Source organism: Dipodomys ordii, unplaced genomic scaffold (genome assembly GCF_000151885.1).
Source record: "Dipodomys ordii isolate 6190 unplaced genomic scaffold, Dord_2.0 Scaffold69, whole genome shotgun sequence".
In the NCBI taxonomy this organism is placed as follows: domain Eukaryota; kingdom Metazoa; phylum Chordata; class Mammalia; order Rodentia; family Heteromyidae; genus Dipodomys; species Dipodomys ordii.
In genome coordinates, this window is record NW_012267285.1 from 1,150,667 (window position 1) to 1,159,783 (window position 9,117).

Consider the following 9,117-nt stretch of genomic DNA (forward strand, 5'->3'; position numbering starts at 1 on the left):
GAAGAAGAAGAAGAAGAAGAAGAAGAAGAAGAAGAAGAAGAAGAAGAAGAAGAAGAAGAAGAAAGATCCTCCTGAGGACTGAGGAGAGGTTATATAACAACCATCAATCAACACTCAGAGCCTGTCCTCTGAATCTGTGAGAGAGAGAGAGAGAGAGACAGACAGACAGACAGACAGACAGACAGACAGACAGACAGACAGACAGAGTATCCTGGGGCTTGAACTCAAGTCCTGGGTGCTGACCCTGAGCTTTTTCACTCAAGGCTGGCATTCTACCATTTGAGCCATACCCAACTCCACTTCGGGTTTTCTGGGTTCATGGGCGATCAGAGTCTCACAGGCTTTCCCGCCCGGGCTGGCTTTGAACCACGATGCTCAGATCTCAGCCTCCTGCGTGGCTGGGATGCCAGGCGGGAGCTGCCTTGGCGCCCGGCTCCTGTCCTGAAGAACTTTAACCTCCTGAGGTCTGGCATAGCCGCTGCCTCCTTCTCCTTGTGCATCTTGCTGGGGTGGGGGTGGGGCTGGGGTCTCCATCTGTGCTCCCCATCCCCCCCCCCGTGGGCCCTCATTTCTGCAGAACTTCAGTGACCCTGGGCTGTTTTTCTCCAACAGCATTTGCAGGAAAGGCGTGTGGATTTGTAGCAATGAAGAATGCCCAGGTAGGCCTCTCTCTCTCTCTCTCTCTCTCACACACACACACACACACAGATGATTTTGTCTGAAGGCTTGTCTGCGGATTGGAGATCCGCAGTCTCACAGATTTTCCTTCCCAGGCTGGCTTTGAACCATGATCCTCAGATCTCAGCCTCCTGAGTAGCTGGGATGACAGGCGTGACCCCACAGTATTCAGTGTCCTTCTTCTTTAAATAAAGAAGCATCTTTATTTGTGAGCGGGTCTGCTTTAACTTCTGGATGTTCTACTTTGTAGGATGCCTTTAGTTAGGTGTATTTGTAGGGCCAGATTTTTTTTTTTTTATCAGTCCCGGGTCTTGAACTCAGGACCTGGGCGCTGTCCCTCAGCTCTTCAGCTCAAGGCTGGCGCTCTACCACTTGAGCCACAGTGCCACTTCCAGTTTTCTGGTGGATCATGGCAGATCAGAGTCTCACAGACTTTCCTGCCCAGGCTGGTTTTGAACCATGATCCTCAGATCTCAGCCTCCTGAGTCGCTGGGATGACAGGCGGGAGCCACCAGCGCCTGGACCAGATTTGTTTTCGCATTCTGGCTTTGAATAGCAGAAGTGTGGGGATCTGGGCAGAGGGGGGTGAGCTGGGCACGTGACCTGTTGGGGTTGTAGGATGTTCAAAACAAAACCCTGCTGGCAGGGCCCTCAACCATTTCCGGGGGTTTCCGGTCTTTGCCCCTCTGTCCCTCACAATTGTCCCAAGGAGATAAGCGATGTAGAACATTTAGATTTCTGATTCCCCAGGAAGAAATGGCGGAGCCTCAGGGCGGGCAAGCAGATGGGAGGATTAGATTGCGGCTCACAGCTTTCACTTTTGGATATTTGTACATTTTTCTCATTGACCTCTCTCTTCCTGGGCATTGTGGAAAATCAGGAAAGTCCAGAGTCTTATTTAGATAAGGGCATTCTTGAACACACACACAGAATGAGCGAGAGAGACAGAGACAGACAGAGGGACAGAGAGACACAGAGACAGACAGAGAGGGGGTGCTGGGGAAGAATTAATTCCTCTCGCTGCATACAGGGTCAAAGGTAGTTGACACAAATGGCCATTTCACGGTTTTCTCGGTGGTAGTGATTTCTGAAACCAAACAGTTCTTACTGCCGGGCACCGGTGGCTCTGCCTGTAATCCCAGCAACTCGAGAAGCTGAGATCTGAGGAGTATGGCCCAAAGTCTGGGGAGATTCTTCTCCCCGATGGCATCAGCAAAAAGCTGGAAGCGGAGCTGTGGTTCAAGTGGGAGAGCACCAGCGTTCAGGGAAACAGCTCAAGGGCAGTGCCCGGGCTCTGAGTTCAAGCCCCACGACTAACAGAAAAAAATAGTGATGATAAAGAGGATGTGCAGAGGGTGACAGTAACATGTCCACCCTCTGTCCCCCCATTTCTGTGCCCCCTCACCCTCCCAGAGACAGAGAAACCAACCCACGAGACAGAGAGAAAACAAAACAATGACAAAGAAAAAAAACCCTCTTGTCTGTATTTCCTGGAGTTCATTTTGCTAAATATTATTTTATTTCATATGATCAGAGGCACAGAGAAGAACTGATTTGTTTTCTTTCCTGATGATTGGGGTTTGAACTCGGGGCCTGGGCGCTGTCCCTGAGCTCCTTTCGCTCAACGCGAGCGCTCTACCACTTTGAGCCACGGCTCCGCTTCCCTGTTCTGGTGGTTCATTGGACATAAGAGTCTCACAGACAGTACTGCCTGGGCTGGCTTTGAACCACGATCCTTATAACCTCAGACTCCTGAGTAGCTAGGATGACAGACATGAGCCACTGTGCCCAGTGGGAACTGAGTTTCGAATCTTCTAGAACCCCCTTTGGACTGGCACGGGACTGGGGGGTGGGTGGGGAGGATGAAGTCTCACCCCCGTCATCTGGGTCTCTCTAGGAGAATGTCTTGTCACGGGCCAGGGTCACTTCAAGAGCTTCGATAACAGACACTTCACCTTCAGTGGCATCTGCCAGTATCAGTTGGCCAAGGACTGCCTGGACCACTCTTTCTCCGTTGTCATAGAGACCATGCAGGTGAGCTTGGCCCAGCCAGCCAATCAGTGTGCCTGACTCAGCTGGCCAATCAGGGAGCTGGTCTCAGTCAGCCAATCAGTGAGTTTGGCTCAGCCAATCAGTGTGCTTGGCCCAGTTAGCCAACCAGTGTGCCTGGCCCAGCCAATCAGTGTGCTTGACCCAGTCAACCAACCAGTGAACTTGGCCCAGCCAGCCAATCAGTGTTCCTGACTCAGCCAGTGTGCCTGGCACAGCCAGCCAACCAGTGTGCCTGATCCAGCCAGCCAGTCAGTGTGCTTGACCCAGACAATTAGTGTGCCTGGCCCAGCCAATCAGTGTGCTTGACTCAGTCAGCCAATCAGTGTGCCTGGCCCAGCCAGCCAATCAGTGTGTCTGACCCAGTTAGTCAATCAGTGAGCTTGGCCTAGCCAATCAGTGTGCTTGACCCAGTCAGCCAATCAGTGTGCCTGGCCCAGCCAGCCAATCAGTGTGTCTGACCTGGTCAGTCAATCAATGTGCCTGGCCCAGCCAATCAGTGTGCCTGGCCCAGCCAGCCAATCAGTGTATCTGACCTAGTCAATCAATCAGTGTGCCTGGCCCAGCCAATCAGTGTGTCTGACCCAGTTAGTCAATCAGTGAGCTTGGCCTAGCCAATCAGTGTGCCTGGCCCAGCCAGCCAATCAGTGTGTCTGACCTGGTCAGTCAATCAATGTGCCTGGCCCAGCCAATCAGTGTGCCTGACCCAGCCAGCCAATCAGTGTGTCTGACCCAGTTAGTCAATCAGTGAGCTTGGCCTAGCCAATCAGTGTGCTTGACCCAGTCCAATCAGTGTGCCTGGCCCAGCCAGCCAATCAGTGTGTCTGACCTGGTCAGTCAATCAATGTGCCTGGCCCAGCCAATCAGTGTGCCTGACCCAGTCAGCCAATCAGGAGGCTCTGAGGAGAACAAGGTGCATCTGAGCAGGCTGGGCCCCTGTGTGCTCCTGAGAAGAAGCCCCAGCTCCCTTGGCTGGCGGCCTTTCTCTGGTTAGGCGGGCCCTGGGCGGGCCAGGGCGGTGACCAGGGCAGCCCGCGTCTCTCTCGGCAGTGTGCGGACGACGTGGACGCTGTGTGTACCCGCTCGGTCACTGTGCGGCTGCCTGCCCCCCACAACAGCCTCGTGAAGCTGAAGCACGGGGGAGAGGTCACCATGGATAACCTAGACATCCAGCTCCCCCTCCTGCAAGGTGGGCTTCCCCCCTGCCAGGGAGCCCCCTCCCCCCTCCCCCGTACATAATAGGGTGTTATCTTTGGAGGACTCAGTGCATTTGGGGTGTGCGTTCCTGCCCTAAAGGAATTGGGGTTGGGGGGGCTGTTGGTCAGTTGGACCTAAGGACACCACTAGGGGCAAGTTCAGTGACACCCCCCCCCCGCCTTGGGGGACACACCTTCCTGTCTGGGATTCTCACCAGGTGATACCCTGACAATCAAAGCAAAAATACTGCTGGGTGCCAGTGACTCCGGCCTGTCATCCCAGCTACTCAGGAGGCTGAGATCGGAGGATCGTGGTTCAAAGCCAGCCCGGGCAGGAAAGCCTTTGAGTCTCTTATTTCCAATGAATCACCAAAAAGCTGCAAGTGGAGCTGTGGCTCAAGTGGTAGAGCGCCCGCCTGGAGTGAAAAAGCCAAGCAGCAGTGGATAATTGTTTTTCTTTTCCAGCCCTAGGACTTGAACTTAGGGCTTTGGTGCTCAAGGCTAGTGTTCTACCATTCGAGCCACAATGCCACTTTCCTGCCTTTTCTGATTAGTTTATTGGAGATAAGACTCTCACTGGCTTTCTTGTCCAGACTGGCTTTGAACTGTGGTCCTCAGATCTCTCTCAGCCTCCTGACTAGCTGGGATGACAGGCGTGAGCCACCGGCTCCCGTGTGCTATTTGTTTGTGATGTAATTTCTCTGCGTCCCTAGCCATCTATCCTGAATCACTTTGTACCATTCCCAAACTGCATCTTCAAAGGAGGCCAGACCCCTTGCCCGTCTCCATCTTCCCACAGCTGTCTGGGGCCCAGATCAAGGAAGGGTCTCTTAGCCTTAGGCACCTGCCATTTAAAGTCAAGGGTGTGGGAGCCTCTGCTGCACCCTTGTGGCCATGAGGGGAATGACAGGCCCTGAGCTGGGCGGTGTGTGTGTGTGTGGGGGGGGGGTGGTCAGAGGCTGGTTTAAATCCTACTTGAAGTTGTCTGCCCTGATCACCACCCCCATCCCTCCTACACCATCCCCCCAACCCCCATGGCTGCCCACCGTGCTGGTCATTACTCTATAGTATTCTCAGTATTCTCAGGGCCTGGGTGCTGTCCCTGAGTCTGTTTGTGCTCAAGGCCGGTGCTCTACCATTTGAGCCACAGCGCCACTTCTGGCTCTTTCCAAGTAGTTCACTGGAGGTAAGAGTCTCACGGCCTTTCCTGCCCGGGCTGGCTTTGAACCACGATCCTCAAATCTCAGCCTCCTGAGTAGCCAGGATGACAGGCGTGAGCCACGGGTGCCTGGCTTGTTTTTATTATTCTCAAGGCTGGCGTTTCTACAACTTGAGCCACACCCTTCACTTCCAGATTTTTCTTTTCTTTTTTGCTGCTGAGCTGGAAATAAGAGTCTAGCCAGGCTGGCCTCGAACTGCGATCCTCCGATCTCAGCCTCCCGAGGAGCTGGGATGACAGGCGGGAGCCGTGGGCCCCCCAGCGTTATTGAAGTGGTCTTTGGAGCCATCTATGTTCTTCCCACAACACACGGGCTGGCCAGCACGGCCGCCCCTACCCCGCCTCGGCCTTCATCCTGTCCCGCCGGTTCACAGGGGACCTCAGGATCCAGCACACCGTGATGCCCTCCGTGCGTCTCAGCTTTGGGGAGGACATGGAATTGGACTGGGATGGCCGGGGCAGGCTTCTGTTGAAGGTAGGTCTCCTCTTGGGAGCCCCAGCCTGACAGCGGGTCTCCCCCCCAGCCCCCCCCCCGCCCTCCTCCCCCAGAGTGACATTATGTGGTAGGAAGAATTCCTTTGTTCTCAGGGCCTGTGCCCCCCCCCCAGAGCAAGGAACAGGGGCTCTCTTGTTATGGAGAAGCTGCTGTTTTCTGGGACCCCCTGGGGTGGGCCCCCGGGGGTTCCCCCCCTCTGGGGAGTTGGTAACCCCCTTGGCTTGCAGGTTTGTGGAGTGATCTCCTGGCACCCACTGGTGATCGAACAGAACTGGACTGTCCTGCACCTCCACCTATAGAGAGGTGGCCAGGGGGCACCCCACATGCCCCACCCATCATGGGGCTCCTGAACCTGCCAGCCATGTCCTCTTGTTCATGGCGTCTTGGGCTTGCTGGGCTTTTTTTTTTGTGTGTGCAAGGCTGGTGCTCTACCACTTGAGCCATGCCCCCAGCTCAGCTTTTTGCTGGTTAACTGAAGCTAGAGTCTCTCATAGACTTCACTGCCCGGGCTGGCTTTGAATCAGGATCCTCTGGGTTTTAGCTTCCTAAGTAGCTAGGATGATAGGTGTGAGAACTTCAGTGTCTGACAAAAGCACTTTTTGGATCAAAACCATCTCATGCTGGGCGTCGGTGGCTCATGCACAATCCCAGCTACTCAGGAGGCTGCGATCTGAGGATCGTGGTTCAAAGCTGACGTCGGGTAGGAAAGCCCATGAGACGCTGATCTCCAGTGAGCCAGCGAAAAGTCGGAAGTGGAGCTGGGGCTCAAGTGGTAGAGCGCCAGCCTTGAGTGAATTCAGGGACAGCGTCCGGGCTCTGAGTTCAAGTCCCAGCTGATAAGCTGAATGTAGCAGGCGTTGCCCCATCCACGCGGTCTCTCCCCGCAGCTGTCCCCGGTTTACTGGGGGAGGACCTGCGGCTTGTGCGGGAACTACAACGGAAACCAGGGCGATGATTTCCTCACGCCCGCCGGCCTGGTGGAGCCCCTAGTGGCCGACTTCGGCAACTCCTGGAAGCTCCAGGCCGACTGCCAGGACCTGGAGAGTCAGGACAGACACCCCTGCAGCCTCAACCCGCGCCTGGGTACGTGGGGACCCCAGCCCCGGGGTGGGGATCCAAGCAGCCTGTGGGTTCAAGCACCCACTGTGTGCATGCGTGCTGCATGCAGATAGGAGCCTTCATTTCATTTTCTACCATCAACATTGATCCCTGACATCTTCCCAGTCCCCCCCCCCTCCTCCCCCCCACCTCTTTTGGTTGTGGGCCTTGAACTCTGGGCCTGGGCGCTGCCCCTGAGCTCTTCAGCTCACTTGAGCCACAGCGCCACTTCTGGTTTTCTGGGGGTTCATGGGAGATCAGAGTCTCACAGACTTTCCTGCTCAGGCTGGCTTTGAACCGTGATCCTCAGATCTCAGCCTCCTCCTGAGAAGCAGGGATGACAGGCGGGAGCCCCCGGCCTTCAGGAGAGCCAATCACTGGGGACACTGGGGCTGTGGGGTTGCCAGGGAGACGGGGGCGGGGTGTTCAGAGAAGCTCTCCTCTCGGGGCTTTGGGTGTTCGAGTCCCCGTGGCCCCGCAGGGTCTGTCTCAGGCTGCTTCTCTCTCGGCCGCAGCCAGGTTTGCGGAGGAGGCCTGCGGGGTCCTGATGTCGTCCGTGTTCGAGGCCTGCCACCCCGCCATCAGCCCCCGGCCCTATGTGAGGAACTGCCAGTATGACGTGTGCGCATGCTCCGACGGCCACGAGTGTCTGTGCGCCTCCGTGGCCAGCTACGCCCAGGCCTGCGCGCGCAGGGGCGTGGTCATCCCCTGGCGCCAGCCCGGCTTCTGCGGTGGGTTCGAAACCCGCCCGAACTCCCCCGTCCTTTCCAGAGCAGTCCCTTTCCCTTTTCAGTCTCTGGTGCCGGACCCAGGGCTCGAACTCAGGGCCTCGGGCGCTGTCCCTGAGCTAGGGCTGGTGCTCTACCACGTGAGCCACAGCGTCACTTCTGACTTCATTGGGAGTTCATGGGAGATCAGAGTCTCATGGACTTCGCTGCCTGGGCTGGCTTTGAACTGCGATCCTCAGATCTCAGCCTCCCGGGTAGCTGGGATGACCGGCGTGAGCCCCCAGAAACTGGCCCACTCCCAGTTATTTTAAATACTTAGATTTACTGGGATTTCTATTATAGCCTAGGCTTGGAGGATTAAGAAGAAAGGATGATCTGTCTGTCTACTATCTGTCTGTCTGTGTATCTATCTATTTATGTGTAGGTATGTATCTATTATCTATCAGTCTTTGTTATCTATTATGTAACTATGTATCATCTATTATCAGTCTACTTATGATCTGTTTGTGAATCTATGTATAAGTATGTATGTGTCTGCATTATCTGTTAACTATCTATTATCTATCTGCATATCTACGCATGATGATCAGTCCATTTATATTACCTAACTATCTGTGAATCTCTGTATGTTCCATCTAAGTGTCTTATGTATCTATGTATCCATCTGTCTGTATTTGTGTTTGCATGTATATGTCTGTCTGTCTATGTCTCGATCAGTGGATGTGTGGGAAGGAAATGCATGTCCAGGGTGCCCCCCCCGGGGGGGGGTGTCCCCACATGTCCCTGCCGGCTGGCGGGTCTCAGGCCCGGTCCCTGCCCCATCATGGCCCCTTGCGCCCCTCATGTCCCCTGTGTCCCCCATGTCTCATGTCCCCTAGTGTCTCCTCATGTGCCCCATACCCGTGTCCCCAGCGTGCCCCCGTGTCCCCCGTGTCCCCAGCATCCCCCCGTGTCCCCGTGTCCCCCATGTTCCCGTGTCCCCTGTGTCCCGTGTCCCCGTGTCCCATGTCCCCATGTTCCCGTGTTCCCCGTGTCCTCGTGTGTCCCCCGTGTCCTGTGTCCCCTGTGTCCCGTGTCCCATGTCCCGTATCCCCGTGTCCCGTGTCCCCATGTCCCGTGTCCCGTGTCCCCATGTCCCGTGTCCCCATGTCCCGTGTCCCATGTCCCGTGTCCCCGTGTCCCCCGTGTCCTGTGTCCCCATGTCCCGTGTCCCGTGTCCCCCGTGTCCCGTGTTCCGTGTCCCCCATGTCTGTGTTCCCCCGTGTCCCCGTGTCCCCCGTGTCCCGTGTCCCCATGTCCTGTGTCCCGTGTCCCCCTGTCCCGTGTCCCCGTGTCCCCCTGTCCCGTGTCCCCCGTGTCCCCGTGTCCCGTGTCCCGTGTCCCCATGTCCCGTGTCCCCCTGTCCCGTGTCCCTGTGTCCCCCTGTCCCGTGTCCCCCGTGTCCCCGTGTCCCGTGTCCCGTGTCCCGTGTCCCCGTGTCCCGCGTCCCCGCTCACGCCCGTGTCCCCGTGTCCCGCGTCCCGCTCACGCCCGTGTCCCCCGTGTCCCCGTGTCCCGTGTCCCGTGTCCCGTGTCCCCCGTGTCCCGCGTCCCCGCTCACGCCCCGTGTCCCCCGTGTCCCCGTGTCCCGTGTCCCGTGTCCCGTGTCCCCCG

General features: G+C 56.5%; 1 protein-coding gene across 1 annotated transcript in view; it reads left to right on the top strand.

The window, feature by feature from the left end:
- The window catches only part of Vwf (von Willebrand factor), an 87,460-nt gene that overhangs the window by 15,424 nt on the left and 62,919 nt on the right, over nt 1-9,117 (top strand). Inside the window, exons 8-14 of the mRNA XM_013023596.1 lie at nt 613-659; nt 2,576-2,712; nt 3,778-3,916; nt 5,517-5,617; nt 6,526-6,721; nt 7,252-7,535; nt 8,377-8,771. Of these exons, the coding sequence (XP_012879050.1) occupies nt 613-659; nt 2,576-2,712; nt 3,778-3,916; nt 5,517-5,617; nt 6,526-6,721; nt 7,252-7,535; nt 8,377-8,771 (1,299 nt within the window). The remainder of the gene's footprint in view (nt 1-612; nt 660-2,575; nt 2,713-3,777; nt 3,917-5,516; nt 5,618-6,525; nt 6,722-7,251; nt 7,536-8,376; nt 8,772-9,117) is intronic.